This window comes from Aquarana catesbeiana, linkage group LG12, assembly GCF_042186555.1.
Source record: "Aquarana catesbeiana isolate 2022-GZ linkage group LG12, ASM4218655v1, whole genome shotgun sequence".
Classification (NCBI taxonomy): domain Eukaryota; kingdom Metazoa; phylum Chordata; class Amphibia; order Anura; family Ranidae; genus Aquarana; species Aquarana catesbeiana.
Genome location: NC_133335.1, coordinates 75530277 through 75546289, shown reverse-complemented (window position 1 = coordinate 75546289; position 16013 = coordinate 75530277). Strand labels below are relative to the sequence as shown.

Here is a 16013-nt window from a genome sequence, read left to right as displayed (position 1 = left end):
GCAAGGAAGAATGGGCAAGAAATTCAGTCTCTCGATGTGCAAAACTGATAGAGACATACCCCAAGCGACTTGCAGCTGTAATCGCAGCAAAAGGTGGCTCTACAAAGTATTAACGCAAGGGGGCCGAATAATTTTGCACGCCCCACTTTTCATTTTTTATTAGTTAAAAAAGTTTCAAAAATCCAAAAGATTTCGTTCCAGTTCACAATTGTGTCCCACTTGTTGGTGATTCTTCACAAAAAATAAAAATTTTATATCTTTATGTTTGAAGCCTGAAATGTGACAAAAGGTTGAAAAGTTCAAGGGGGCCGAATACTTTCGCAAGCCACTGTATACCCAGTGACTGGCCTCAGGTGATACACAGCCCTGGTATTGTTCAGGTGGGAGGGGCACACGCTCGTCTACCCCCCCCCCCCCCTGTGCTCGGATAAGAATCTGGTATGGATTTTGTGGGGAAGACCCCACACCATTTTTGATTTATTTTATTTGGGGTGTGTGGTTCCCCTTTAAATCCATACCAGACTGAAGGGCCAGGAATAGAGTAGGCGGTAAGGGGGGCATGCTGTTTTTCCTTTTTTTTTTTTCCCTTAATGCCTACTCTTTTGTTTGCTTTCTGTTGTCAGCAGGAAATCCCCCCCCCCCATTGACAGCAAGGATGACTCTTGGCTGTTAAGGCATCGGCAGGTACCGACTCCTTAGAGAGGCGTTTCAGTCTCCTGAGAAAAAAAATAAGTCAGTAGCTACAAATACTGTAGCTGCTGACTTTTGAAAAAACATACACTCACCTGTCCCATGATCCAGCAATGTGCTCACCCCTGCTGGTTTCACCTGCTGTCTTCTTTTCTTGATGCCGGCATCTTAACTATGGGCACTCGGCTGTGACAGCTTGCGGCTTCACAGCCGGGTGCCCACTGCGCATGCACGAGCAGCGCTGCACATCGTGAATGGACAAGCAGTCTTCTGGGACATGTCGCATGTCCCAGAAGACTGCAGGGGGGAGGGAGGAGAATTTCCGCTTACAATTGCCTAGGCTGTAGGAATCTTGAGTGGGTATTTGTCAAAATTGGGTACTCACTCCTCAAAAGTGCCAATTCTTCAAGAGGAGGGGGGGACTAGTCTTTAAAGCGGAACTTCCCCTTTTGAGCAGAGCTCCACTTTAACAACCAATGACTCATCCCTGCTGCTAACAGCAGGGATTGGTCACTGTTTTTTAGGATGCCAGCGCATGCTGATTCCTAACAAGCAAAAACACACGTTCATATGTGTTTGGTGCTACTCTATTGAGGTCTATGGGGCACAAAATCACACTGCATCGCACCAAAGTAGCACAGGTACTTTACCTAAAGTCACATCACAGTAGTGTAAAGGAAGGTATCCCTGTGACCCCACATCCATGTAATTTCAAAGTGCAATGGTAACTGGCAGCCTCAGCCTGGACTCCAGCCAGGCCATGCCCCCAATTTGTTTCACTCCGCCCCTTGGAGTGAAACTCATTGGGGGCGTGGCCTGGCCAGAGTCCAGGCTGAGGTTGTCACTTACCATTGCACTTTGGGATGACATGGAGATGCGGTCACAGGGATAACCTTCCTTTACACAAATCGATCTTAGGAGCTGCACAAGCTCCCTCCCGACCAGCACTCCCAGCAGTGGACATCAAGGATTAGTACCCCGTTCAGTGAGCCTGAGCGGCACATGATACGGGTCTTTTGGGTCACATCACAGTAGTGTTGCATTGGCATTGATGTGAAAGGGCCCTGTGGAAAACAATGTGATTTCCATTGTCATGCGATTCTGTGCAACTAAAGTCACATCTGAAATTGCACTACTGTGAACGGGGCCTAAAAGGGTTCCCCTCATCTGTCCTGGTGACAACTCAAAAATTTTGACTTTCCAGATGCATTCTATTTTAAGGGCAAGAATAAGGAGGTGAATCTACCTTGTGGGGGCCTAACCAGCAATAAAATCTGCTCTAACCCTTTCATACTCCATCCAAAGCTAAAAAGAGAGGTTCTGACTAAACATACACTTTAAGTACTCAGTGTTCTCATTTATCCGCTTTGGAATTCATTTACAAGTTGGTCATTTTGATATATTTGGTAAAGTATAAAGGGAGTCTTCTGTTTGTTGATCATTAATCACATGGGTAATAACCAATAGTGCTGTACCAGCAATGTCAGATGTATTTACTCAGATGGTCACTGTGCATATCTAACCATTGTTCTGTTTCTTCTGCAGAGCTGTACAGAACATGGTACTCTTGTCGGACAGTCAGCTGCACCTCTTCCTGCAGAGCCAGCTGCCTGTACAAGAGATTGAGGCCTGTGTGCAGGGTCACCGCTCATACACTGCTACTGAAGCCATCCTGAACTATGCTATATCCAACAGAGGATGGACCCAGGAGGAAGCTCTTTCCAGATAGTGGCAGTAGTTCAAGAAGAATTGTATAGGCTTCACACGTTGAACTGTAGCTATGTATTGGTAAAGGGAAACCATGCCTTGGTCAGAAAACATTGTGCACTTTAAATTGGACAACCCCTTGTGATGTCATATTATCCTGATTCCAAAACTGGACTTAATAATGATATACAGACATTGTCTAACTCCAATGATACTGGAATTCTGGTGGATATGTCTGTTGATGTTTTCCCTGACACTGGTCTATCCAGTATACATTATCTGTTTAGATGGTAAAAACAGATTAGGGGTGTTTTTCTGTATTGACTGACAACCTGGCTAGAAGACAACCCCTCAAAGTTTGAAATGCACTCTGTGCATGAGGACAGTATTACACTATTTAACCCGTTCTCGCCTAAGCCTATTTCTAACATTTGGTGTTTACAAGTTAAAATCTGTATTTTTTTACTAGAAAATTACTTAGAACCCCCAAACATTATATATATTTTTTTTTAGCAGAGAATCTAGAGAATAAAATGGCGATTGTTGCAATATTTTATGTCAAAGGGTATTTATGCAGCAGTGTTTTAAACGCAACTTTTTGGGAAAAGAGACACTTTCATGAATTTAAAAAAAAACAAAACAGTAAAGTTAGCCCAATTTTTTTTTTTTGTATAATGTGAAAGATGATGTTATGCCGAGTAAATAGATACCAAATATGTCACGCTTTATAATTGCACGTACTCGTGGAATGGCGACAAACTACGGTACCTAAAAATCTCCATAGGCAACACTGTAAATTTTTTTTACGGTTACTAGGTTAGAGTTACAGAGGAGGTCTAGCGCTGGAATTATTGCTCTCGCTCTGACGATCGCGGCGATACCTCACATGTGTGATTTGAACACCGTTTACATATGCAGGCGCAATTTCCGTATGCAGGGACGAGCTCACGGGGACGGGGGGGGGAGGGGGCCTTTACATTTTTATTTTTTTTATTTTTATATTATTAAATTGTGTTTAAAAAAAAAAAAAAAATCACTTTTATTGCTGTCAGGAGGAATGTAAACATCCCTTGTGACAGTAATAGGTGGTGACAGGTACTCTTTATGGAGGGATCGGGTGTCTAAAAGACCTCCAATCCCTCCTTTGCACTTCAAAGTATTCAGATTGCCGAAAACGGCAATTCTGAATACTGTATATTTTTTTTAAATCAGGCGCCATTTGCAGCCGAGTAAACGGGAAGTGACGTTGTGACGCCGCTTCCGTGTTTACATTCAGGAGACTGGAACAAAGCCGTTTCCGGCTTCGTGCCAGTCTGTCTCTAGCCGCCGAAAGTGGCGGGTCGTGGATCGGGTCTCCCAGTGGGACGGGACGCCCGATCAGAGAGGCATCAGGAGGGGGGTGTCCCCACCCGTTCCTCCGGGATAACAATCAAGCGGCTTTTAGCCACATCAGTTGTTATCCCTGGAAAGCCGATCGCCCGCTCTAAAAAAAACAGTACCGGGATGATGCCTGCAGCTTTAGGGGGTATATATAATTTTTTTTACAGCTGGCTTTCTCATGAAAGCAGCCAGAGCGGCTCATTAGCCACTGGAACGCCCCTTACGGCTGGTCACAGAGGTGAACAAAGACCAGATCTTTGATCGCCTCTATGGCCTTGGAGGACCAAAGTGATGTCATGACACCACTTCTGGTCTAGGGTGGAAGTAAAGGTAATGACCCCAGATATCTCCATAAAGATGACCTGCCATCCTTCTTCCTATTACAAGGGGGATGTTTACATTCTTTGTAAAAGGAATAAAAGTGATCAAAAACTAAATAAATTAAAGGGACAGTGTTAAAACAAAAATGAAAGCACCCCCATCCCTCTGTGCTCGCTTGTAGAAGCAAATGCATACGTAGGTCGTGCATGCATATGTAAATGCACCACACATGTGAGGTATCGCCATGTACGCTAGAGCGAGAGCAATAATTCTAGCACAAGACCTCCTCTGTAACTCTAAAGTGGTAACCTGTAAAAAAGTTTAAAGAGGAGTTACGGGCCCCCATGAAAAAATGAAGTCCGCAGCTACTAATACTGTAGCTGCAGACTTTTATTATTAGAACACTTACCTGTCCAGGGTTCTCGCGATGGTGGCACCCCAGCTGATTTTTGGATCGGCCCTCGGGTGCTGCTGCTGCCATTCGTAGTAAGGGAATTTGGCAGTGAATCCTTTCGGCTTCGCAGCCGGTTCCCTACTGCGAAGTGTGCTACGCTTTCTAATTGGCCTGGAGGTGGAGACAGGTACCTGTCAAAAACAGGTACTGGGGGCGGTGCGGGGGGCGCCCCCCTCCTCCGAAACATGCCAAATGTGGCACCGGAGGGGGGAGGAGTCAGTTAAGCGGAGGTTCTACTTTTGGAACTCCGCTTTAAAGTGTCGCCTGTGAAACATACCATAGTTTGTCACCATTCCACGAACGTGTGCAATTTTAAGGCGTGACATGTTGGGTATCTATTTACTCAGCGTAGCATCATCGTTCATATTTTAGATAAAAATTGGAGTATATATTGTGTGTGTTTGCTGTGTTTTTTTTTTTTTTTTTGTTTTTTGTTTTTTTTTTTTTTAGTTCATTAAAGTAGTTTTTCCTGAAAAAATTGCACTTGAAAAACTGCTCGGCAAATACCGTGTGGCATAAAAAATTGTGACGACCGCTATTTTATTCTCTAGGGTCTCTCTACTAGCAAACAAAAAGGAATGTTTGGGGGTTAGAAGTAATTTTCTAGCAAAAAATACTGATTTAAACAAAAGGTGCCAGAAAAGGCCTGGTCTAAAAGAAAAAAGGTGACGAGAAGGCCAATCAAAGGGAAGCTGCTTTCACAGTGTACACACATGGCGTATCAAAAATGAAGTACAGTTAAATTACAAAATAGCTTTATAAATTTTAAATGAAAATAATACAAAAAAAATCACACACATAAAAATACCTTTCTTCCACCAATAGAAAAGTCAAAGTTGTCATTGAGGAGATTTCCCTTCACTTCTGTCCTATAGCCAAAACAGGAAGTGAGAGGAAATCCCTGTAAATTAAAGGGAATCCCTTTGGGACCCCCAGGTCACCAGAACCAGTGTTCCCATTGGAAGATTTTCCCTCTTACTTTTCTGGGGACAACCCAAAATGTGGGATTTTTTTCTAATATGATCATGATATCATGATAAACAGGACAAATAGAGAGGGTGAATCTCCACAATGCGGACACAGACAGTGGTAATAACCTGACAAGGGTCTAATCCATCTCAAAGACTTAAAACAAAAAAAAAAAAAAAAGTTTGCCTTTAGTTATACTTTAGGTAAATCATCCCTGATGATTCCGTGTTTTTCCATATTTAGGTTTCTATGCATTACTGTTAAGAAACTGATCAAAAAAGGTGATTTATATCTTTACATTCCTTAAATACTGCATGCCTGGACCACTACTTATTTAACTCATACATTTATTTATTTCCTTTAGTGAATTGACTTTAACACCTTTTTATGAGTTATTTACCTCATGTTTTTGGTTTGTGAGGTAAATAACTCATAAGGTGATAATGAATTGACATTTTCAGCCTCTCATGAAATATTTGAAAAAACATGTCACATGATTCTATTATCTTATGAGATATATTTATTGGTTTGAGCCCTGAATGTCCTTCGATTTATTTTTGAATTGGATTCTATTTCAGCAAAGTGTGTAGAAATCTGTGCTTCTATTTTTGGTTATACTTGTGCTTCCTATAAGTGTGCATTTTTCATATTTTGTTACATTACAGTAAAAAGTAGCAAAGTGCACAGTTCATACACATACTTGTGTGCTGTCTTTCCTGCCAAAGGATTGTATTTTTCAACAGCAATTCTCTAATCTTTCTAGGCCATAGTATCACTGGATGAATGAAAGAAAAATTTGAAAGGTTGGCGTAATATGGCAGGAGTCAGTAATTCATGGGCACCATTAACCACTTGCTGGCCATAGCCTGTTTATAAATGTCCTGGACTCCAGGTGGTTAAAATGAGCTAACGGCTGCAGCCGTAAGCTTGGTACCACTTTTTTTAATTTTATTTTTCAGAGAACTCCCGCCTTTTATAGTAAAAGTGATCGCGGCGTCGGCCATTTTTAACTGACAGCTCCAGTTGGAAGTCGCTATGCTAACCATGCGAGGTTAGTCCAGCGATCTTCCCCACTGAGCTGTTGCGTTGTGACAGAGTGGCGGCCCCCCACCAGAACACTCCAATCAGCGCTGTCTGCCATTGTCTGAGAGCACTGATCGCGAGTCGGTCGGCTGCTGGTTTTCCAGCATGAATGTCCGACAGAAGCCGGCCAGCCTTACGTACACACGGGCAGCATGTCGGCCGGTATTTTTTGTACCGGCAAATGTCTCCTGACATTCTAGGGCCAATACTTATATTGAGGGAAATCTTGAATGTAAGAAACCATTTAAACAATTACCTATGGTAAGTCTTCTTCAGAAGTAAATGACAAAAAAAACAAAGTTAAAGGATCGTATTGGTTCTAGTTAGACATGTGCAGAACTGAAAAATTTGTTTAAATTTGGATAGATTCGTTTTGTTACTAATATCATTTCATTGATTCGTTTGGATTTGTTTTGGTTTCAAAAGGGCATTTCCCTATAACCCTGTGCGGTGGTTGTGGGGGTCTGCAGGCGGGAGGCTTATCGAAATCTGGAAGGGGGCCCCTCTTTATGTGTGAAAAATGTGTAAAGAAGAAAACCTCTGGTCTCTTAGAACGCTCTGGCCAACTGCCTGCTCTGCTGTCTGACATTTCTTAAATTGCTAAAGGGGGGGGAATCACCTGATGACATCAATGGGTGTCCATGCCCCTTTGTGCCATCACCAACCGACGGCATGGATTCTGTGGGGGTGGGGACCATACGCTGTTTTATTTTTCTGAATTTTCTATTGCTGGCATTCTTTTGTGTTTACATTTCTGCTCTCAGTAGGGAAGCCCGCTGACAGCTGATGAGTCATTGGTAGTTGCTTCCCGACCTGCTCTTTAACAACCAGCTATTCCTTCATACAGAATTCGAATCAGTCGATCATTTTTCAACCGATTCAAATTTTTCCGAAAATTTGGAATTAGTTAGAAAATGAATATACGAAACAAAATTAAACAAATTTCAACGAAATTCATTACTATTTAATTTGGATACATCTGAATCTCCAAATAACCAAAAATTCATCCGAATTTACAGTCGGAATGAAACTAATTGTACATGTCTAGTTCTAGTGGTGAAGGGTCATTCATAGAGATTTATAAAGGCAGAGGTAACAGATGAACTGGCTTTTTTTCAAGCTATATGCCCCTTTCACACTTTCAAATAAGAACGTTAGAGGTTACATGCAGGAGACCCAAGGGGTTCCTGGCAATTGTGGGCAGAGGACCCAAATATGCCCCCCCCCCCCCATAATGGGGGGACCAACCCGCAGCTATTCGTGGCTGCTTGCATGTAATCTCTCACGGAGTGATTACCAGCGAATGATCAGCCCTGTACCCAGACAGTATTCAGGGAGTATCATTCGAAGGTAATTGTGCTTGAACAATTTACATGAGAGCGGCCGCAATAAGCTGTGGGAACTGTCAGCTTTCCATTGCTTTCAAAAAGCATGGCCCATGGCTTTTGCCCTCAGCTAATCACCAAGAACCCCTGCTTGGTCTACTGCATGTAATCGCTAATGACCCCATTTAAAATTGTGAATGGGGCCTAATAAAGCAGTGGGTTCTAACAGAGAACTTTGAGCCATACTTACAGACCCTGGCAGTGGGGAAAGTGAAGAGAGTTCTGGGATGCAGACATTTGGGATTAAGGGAGGGAAAAGGATAGGGAGATAGGGGAACAATTGGGACTTTATATGAAGCAAACAGTCTCAGGAAAACTATAAATAAAAATATAAATATTTATTGGTACAGATAAATTATAGTTACATGAAAAAGACAATAATTGATAGTGTTTTGTATATAACCCATAGTGTTACATATATGTACACATGCACGTATAATGTAAACATATTACAGAAACAACCAACATAGGTAGAGAGGCCTCCCAAAACCCTGATCTGCATAGGTAATATCTAGAGAGAGACCCTGGGGTAATGGCATCTCAGTCTTGGAGCCACAAGAATGACGTAGGACATAAAGTGCTAATGATAAAAGACACATAGGTACAACCACGGCTTATTGCTAGCTCGATGCGTTTCATGGTTTGATATTACCACTCTTCAGGAGTAGGCACGTGATGCATGTCTAAAACAAAATCCATAAACAATTGACATGTGGCGGAGGAAAGGCTGCACATATGTAGAGAGATAGAACCAATCCCATATTAGTACTTAAAAACAGGTGTGCTGTGTAGGGAAATATGGCATGGCTTGTAGAACCAAAAGGACCAATGGTAATGCTAGCCGCAGGAACTGAGGGAGCATGTATCCAGACCGCAACCTGCCAGAAAGCCCCCCCCCCCATGCCAAGGATAACATCCATAACAGCTAGATCCCAATGGGAATGAGGATGGGCGTAATGTATACATAGTGACATCAAATGGAGGCTTCTGTAACAATAGTAACAATAATATAAAACTCCATGATACGCGGAGTATCCCATATTTATACTGGGGACATATAAATTGAAATATATGGTTAAATATGACAGAGCTCCAGTGACTAGATGATGTAAAAGCCCAGGTAGAGCAAAATTACCTTGTAAAAAGTGTAGAAATGCGAGTCCATAGGGATACCCTAAATATAAGGGACTACGAGCAGAAAATGGAGCCGGCAAGGGATAGGCATATAAAGGCACGGTCCAGGTACACCCCCCCAACGTCAAGCAGCGTGCAAGTGGGGAGGGAGGCGTCACACCCTGTGGTTGGTGCCAAATCCGACCTCTCATTCTGCATGAGAAGTGTGTACCTGGACTGTGCCTTTATATGCCTATCCCTTGCCGGCTCCATGTTCTGCTCGTAGTCCTTTATATTTAGGGTATCCCTATGGAATCGCATATCTCTTTACAGATGTGCAGCCTTTCCTCTGCCACATGTCAATTATTTATGGATTTTTTTTGTATTTTGTTTTAGACATGCATCACGTGCCTGCTCCTGAAGAGTGGTAATATCAAACCACGAAACGCATCGAGCTAGCAATAAGCCGTGGTTGTACCTATGTGCCTTTTATCATTATTAGCACTTTATGTCCTACTTCATTCTTGTGGCTCCAAGACTGAGATGCCATTACCCCAGGGTCTCACTGTAGATATTACCTATGCAGATCAGGGTTTTGGGGGGCCTCTCTACCTATGTAGTTGTTTCTGTAATATGTTTACATTATTCGTGCATGTGTACATATATGTAATTCTATGGGATATATACAAAACACTATCAATTATTGTCTTTTTCATGTAACTATGGTTTATCTGTACCAATAAATATTTATATTTTTGTTGATAGTTGTTTTCCCAAGACTGTGTGCTTCATATAAAGTCCCAATTGTCCCCCTATCTCCCCTCCTTTTCCCTCCCTTAATCCCATATTTGTCTACCATTTAGGGATGGAAAAAACATGGTCCCCTTTGATCATGACCTCACACAAAGTCCCATTTTGCTCTTTTTCTTTTAAAAGTTCTGGGATGCAGATCTAGGATCCAGATTCCTTTTACAATGCTTTAGTTAGACCTCAATTTGATGATTGTATCTGCTTCTGGAAAACCCCACTTACAAAAAGATATTGACAAGTTGGAACAAGGCCAGAGATGGGCAAAAAAGGAAAAGGTCTGAGGGATAACCTATTGGGAGAGACTGCAGGAACTTATGTGAAGAAAGAAGAGAAAGCGGGACATGACTGAAAATTTAAGGGTACATTCACACCAACATTACATTGCAGTGACCGGTGTGCACTGCGGTTCAGCCGCATCAGCACAGTGCTGATGCACCAATCTTGGTGGATCGCAATGTTCACCTTTTTTTTTTTTTTTTTTTTTTATTAACTTTATTGACATTCCACACAAATATCTCATAAAATGCATTGGGCTCCCTAGTGTCACAAGGCAGTGGATTGACGTACACTGCGCTAAAAAAAAAAAAAAAAAGCACACCACTGCAACGCAGTGGTGGGCACATAAGGAGACCAGGCATTTAGCACTGTCATGTGATGGGTTTGCATTGAAATAGCCGCTCAATGCAAAAAAAATAAAAAATACCCTTGTGTGGCCTTGTTAAAGCTGGGTATACACTGGTAAATTCTCAGAACATTTGATGATCCTTGGAAATAATTTGCTTTTAACATTTAATTTTGGTATGAGTGAACTTTACTGAATGAAAACCACATACACTTTTGTAATTTGTACATTCGAAAATAACTTTCTATTCTGCTCCTTCGAATTTTCTCGTCACTGCAATCAAACACAAACGCGGATTTGACCCCACTAATGATTGGAAAAACTAACAAATGTTCTTGCAACCAAAAATGTGAATTGAAACTCTACTAGTGTATACCCAGCTTAGGTGTAGGGCAGCAGTCCCCAACCTTTTTGGCACCAGAGACTGGCTTTGTGGCAGCCAATTTTTCCGAGGGGGAGAGAGATTTTCACATCACAACCCCCCCCCCCCCCTTTTGCAGCACAGTTTCTCCTTTAAATCAGTGTACACAGCCCCCCTTTAAAGCAGTCCCATAGTTGCCCCAGTTCCCCTTAACATAACAGCCCCCTTTAACATTGCAGTGCCCCTTTACAGAGCAGTCCCTTTTACATTAATGTAAAAGAGTCTGCACTGTAAAGGGGCAATGTAATGATGTAATGTAATGCCTCTTTACTGTGCATTTCCCTTATATCATGCCCCCACCCCCCTGTTCAATCTCCTGCCTCCCCTGCACAGTTCTACTTTGGCAGGGCGGAAGCAGTTATCAGTCTGTGTATCCTTTCCTGGGTATCCCACCCCACTGACGATATCCTATCAGTAGGGCATGTGCCGGTGTTCTGACATATAGTGTCCTCCTATCAGATAGTGTCCGCCCCGTACTGCGCAGGCGCAGCGCCTGCGCAGTACGGAGCAGCAGGAGATGCCGAAAATGTCCGAAGTTGATCAGCTGACCATCAGCTGTACACGGCGCTCGGGCACCTGTTAGCGATGGCTGTGTAAGAGGGCCCCTCGCGGGCTCGCTTCGCTCGCCACGCTTCGGGCACGGCCTCGCTGCGCTCGGCAACTATTTATTCTAACTCTATGTCCACTTGGATAGTAGGGAATGATCCTGGACATAGGGTAAGAATAAATGCGCAGGCGCCGTGTACAGCTGACGATCAGCTGTTGAACTTCGGAGACTTTCGGCGTCTCGTCTGTCCTCCGTACTGCGCCTGCGCAGTACAGGGCGGACACTTCTGGATAGGGGACTGTATTCGACAAAACACCGGGAGGAGCTGCAGATCTGAATGGAGGGTGGGAGCAGCACATCTCGTGTGATTACCCGCATGTTAGTATAAAAAGACCCCCGTTCTCCATCTCCTCCTGATAGGATGACAACGTCCAAAAGACGGGAAACCCGAGAGAGAACACACAGGCTAAGTTGCACAGCAGGAGGTGAGTGGCAACCGCAGTCCCTGATAGTCATGCCAAGAGTGCGGTTGCCGCTTACCCTCCTGTGAGGAGGGGACAAGGAATAGGCTGTCATATTTTTACCTTACGGCAGCAGGCTCTCTTCATCTATATGACTGTTCCCTTGAAACCTTTTCTCTAAGGCACTCTGGTCGCACGCTTACATCCTCATATATAACCCCAATTCCAAAAAGGTTGGGACACTGTAAAATCTGCATAATGATTTGCAAATCTTATAAACCCATATTTTATTCACAAAAGAAACATATCAAATGTTTAAATTGGGAAAATGTACCATTTTAAGAAAAAAGAAGGTAATTTTGAAATTGGTGGCCGTAACATGTCTCCAAAAATTTGGGACAGGGCCATGTTTCCCGCCACCTGCCACCCAGATGCAGCATGTCACTTGCCACCCTTACCTGCCACCCAGATGCAGGGTGTCACTTGCCACTGTCACCTGTCCCTCACATGCAACTTGTCACTTGCCTCCGTCACCTTTCACCCAGATGCAGCGTGTCTCTTGCCACCGTCACCTGCAACCCAGATGCAGCTTGCCATTTGCCACGTTTACCTGTCACTCAGATGCAGCTTGTCACTTGCCACCTAGATGCAGGGTGTCACTGGCTACCATCACCTGGCACCCAGATGCAGCTCGTCACTTGCCACCCAGATGCAGGGTGTCACTTGGCACCATCACCTGCAACCCAAATGCATCGTGTCACCTGTCACCAGATGTAGCGTGTCACTTGCCACTGTCACCTGCCATCTAGATGCAGCATGTCACACTTTCCACCTTTACCTGTCACCCAGATGCAGCTTCTTACTTGCCACCATCACCTTTCACCCAGATGCAGCGTGTCACTTGCCACCGTCACCTGCAACCCACACGCAGCGTGTCACTTACCACCATCACCTGTCACCCAGATGCAGCGTGTCACTTGACACCGTCACCTGCAATCCAGATGCAGCTTGTCATTTGCTACCTTTACCCGTCACTCAGATGCAGCGTGTCACTTGCCACTGTCACCAGATGCAGCTTGTCATTTGCCACCGTCACCTTTTACCCGGAAACAGCGTGTCACACTTTCCACCTTTACCTGTCACCCAGTGTGTCACTTGCCACTGTCACCTGCCACCCAGATGTAGCTTGTCACTGTCACCTGCCACCCAGATGCAGGCTGTCACTGGCTACCATCACCAGTCACCCAGATGTAGCTTGATGCCTTGCCACCATCACCTGTCACCCAGATACAGCTTGTCATTCGCCACCGTCACCAGATGCAGCGTGTCGCCACCGTCACCTGTCACCAGATGCAGTGTGTCACTTGCCACCTTTAACTGTCAACAGATGCAGCGTGTCACTTGCTACCATCACCTGTCACCCAGATGCAGCTTGTTACTTGCCACAATCAAACTGCCACCCAGATGCAGCGTGTCACTTGCCACCGTCACCTGTCACCCAGATGCAGCGTGTCACTTGCGACCATCACCTGTCACCCAGATGCAGCTTGTCACTTGCCACCATCACCTGCCACCAGATGCAGTGTGTTACTTGCGACTATCACCTGTCACTCAAATGCAGCTTGTCACTTGCCACCGTCACTTTTCACCCAGATGCAGCTTGTTACTTGCCACTGTCAACTGCCACCCAGATGCAAGGTGTCACTTGCTACCATCACCTGTCACCAGATGCAGCGTGTCACTTGCCACTGTCACCTGCAACCCAGGTGCAGCTTGTCATTTGCCACCTTTACCTGTCACCCAGATGCAGCTTGTCACCCAAATGCAGGGTGTCACTGGCTACCATCACCTGCAACCCAAATGCAGGGTGTCACTTGCCACTGTCACCTGCAACCTAAATGCATCGTGTGACCTGTCACCAGATGCAGCGTGTCACCTGCCATCCAGATGCAGTGTGTCACTGGCTACCGTCACTTTTCACCCAGATGCAGCGTGTCACACTTTCCACCTTTACCTGTCACCCAGATGCAACTTGTCACTTGCCACTGTCACCTGTGACCCAAATGCAGCTTGTTACTTGCCACCGTCACCTTTCACCCAAATGCAGCGTGTCACTTGCCACTGTCACCTGCAATCCACATGCAGCGTGTCACTTACCAACATCACCTGTCACCCAGATGCAGCGTGTCACTTGACACCTTCACCTGCAACCCAGATGGAGATTGTCATTTGCCACCTTTACCCGTCACTCAGATGCAGCGTGTCACTTGCCACTGTCACCAGATGCAGCATGTCATTTGCCCCTTTCACATTTTACCCAGATGCAGCGTGTCACACTTTCCACCTTTAACTGTCACCCAGATGCAACGTGTCACTTGCCACCAGCACTTGTCACCCATATGCAGCATGTCACTTGCTACCATCATCTGCCACCAGATGAATGGTGTTACCACTGTCGCCTGTTTCTCAAATGCAGCTTGTCACTGTCACCTGCCACCCAGATGCAGGTTGTCACTTATCACTGTCACCTGCCACTCAGATGCAGCTTGTAACTTACCAGTGTCACCTTTCACCCAGATGAAACGTGTCACACTTTCCACCTTTACCTGTCACCCAGATGCAGTGTGTCACTTGCCACCATCACCTGTCACCAGATGTAGTGTGTCACCTGCCACCCAGATGTAGCTGGTCACTTGCCACGGTCACATGTCACCCAGATGCAGCATGTCACTTGTCACCATTACCTGCCACCAGATGCAGCATGTCACTTGCCACCGTCACCTGTCATCTAGATGCAGCGTGTCACTTGCCAGAGTCACCTTTCACCCAGATGCAACGTGTCACTTGCCACCATCAACTGCCACCATATGCAGTGTCACTTGCCACTGTCACCTGCCACCCAGATGTAGCTTGTCACTTGCCACGGTCACAGGTCACCCAGATGCAGCTTGCCACTTTCCACCGTTACCTGCCACCAGATGAAGCGTGTTAATTCCCACTGTCACCTTTCACCCAGATGCAGCTTGTCACTTGTCACTGTTACCTGCCACCAGATGCAGCGTGTTAATTACCACTGTCACCTTTCACCCAGATGCAGCTTGTCACTTGCCACTGTTACCTGCCACCCAGATGCAGGGTGTCACTTGTCACTCTCACCTGCCACCCAGATGCAGCTTGTAACTTGCCAGTGTCACATTTCACCCAGATGCAACGTGTCATGCTTTCCACCTTTACCTGTCGCCCAGAAGCAGCGTGTCACTTGCCACCATCACCTGTCACCAGATGCAGTGTTTCACTTGCCACTGTCACCTGCCACCCAGATGTAGCTTGTCACTTGCCACTGTCACAGGTCACCCAGATGCAGCATGTCACTTGTCACCATTACCTGCCACCAGATGCAGCATGTCACTTGCCACCGTCACCTGTCATCTAGATGCAGCGTGTCACATGCCACAGTCACTTTTCCCCCAGATGCAGCGTGTCACTTGCCACCATCAACTGTCGCCATGTGCAGTGTGTCACTTGCCACTGTCACCTGATGTAGCTTCATTTGCCACGATCACAGGTCACCCAGATGCAACCTGCCACCAGATGCAGCGTGTTAATTCCCACTGTCACCTTTCACCCAGATGCAGCTTGTCACTTGCCACTGTTACCTGCCACCAGATGCAGCGTGTTAATTCCCACTGTCACCTGCCATCCAGATGCAGGGTGTCACTGGCTAGTGGCTACCATCACCTGTCACCCAGATGTAGCTTGTCGCTTGCCACCATCACCTGTCACCCAGATGCAGTGTCACTTTCCACCGTCAGCTGCAACACAAATGCAGCATGTCACTTGCCAACATCACCTGTCACCCAGATGCAGATTGTCACTTGCCACTGTCAACTTTCACCCAGATGCAGCTGGTCACTTGCCACCTTTACCTGTCACCCAGATGCGTGTCACTTGCCACTGTTACCTGCCACCAAGATGCAGCGTGTCACACTTTCCACCTTTACCTGTCACCCAGATGCAACGTGTCACTTGCCACCCAAATGCAGGGTGGCA

The 16013-nt window shown here is 45.4% G+C and overlaps 1 protein-coding gene across 3 annotated transcripts in view; it reads left to right on the top strand.

Annotated features, from left to right (window-relative positions):
• SNX11 (sorting nexin 11) overlaps positions 1–6216 on the top strand; it is a 59459-nt gene extending 53243 nt beyond the window's left edge. For all 3 annotated transcript variants that reach the window (XM_073608067.1, XM_073608066.1, XM_073608068.1), the window contains exon 6: positions 2236–6216. In XM_073608067.1, coding sequence (XP_073464168.1) covers positions 2236–2419 — 184 coding nt within the window. In that variant the 3' untranslated portion in view covers positions 2420–6216. The remainder of the gene's footprint in view (positions 1–2235) is intronic.
• Positions 6217–16013: the final 9797 nt, after the last annotated feature.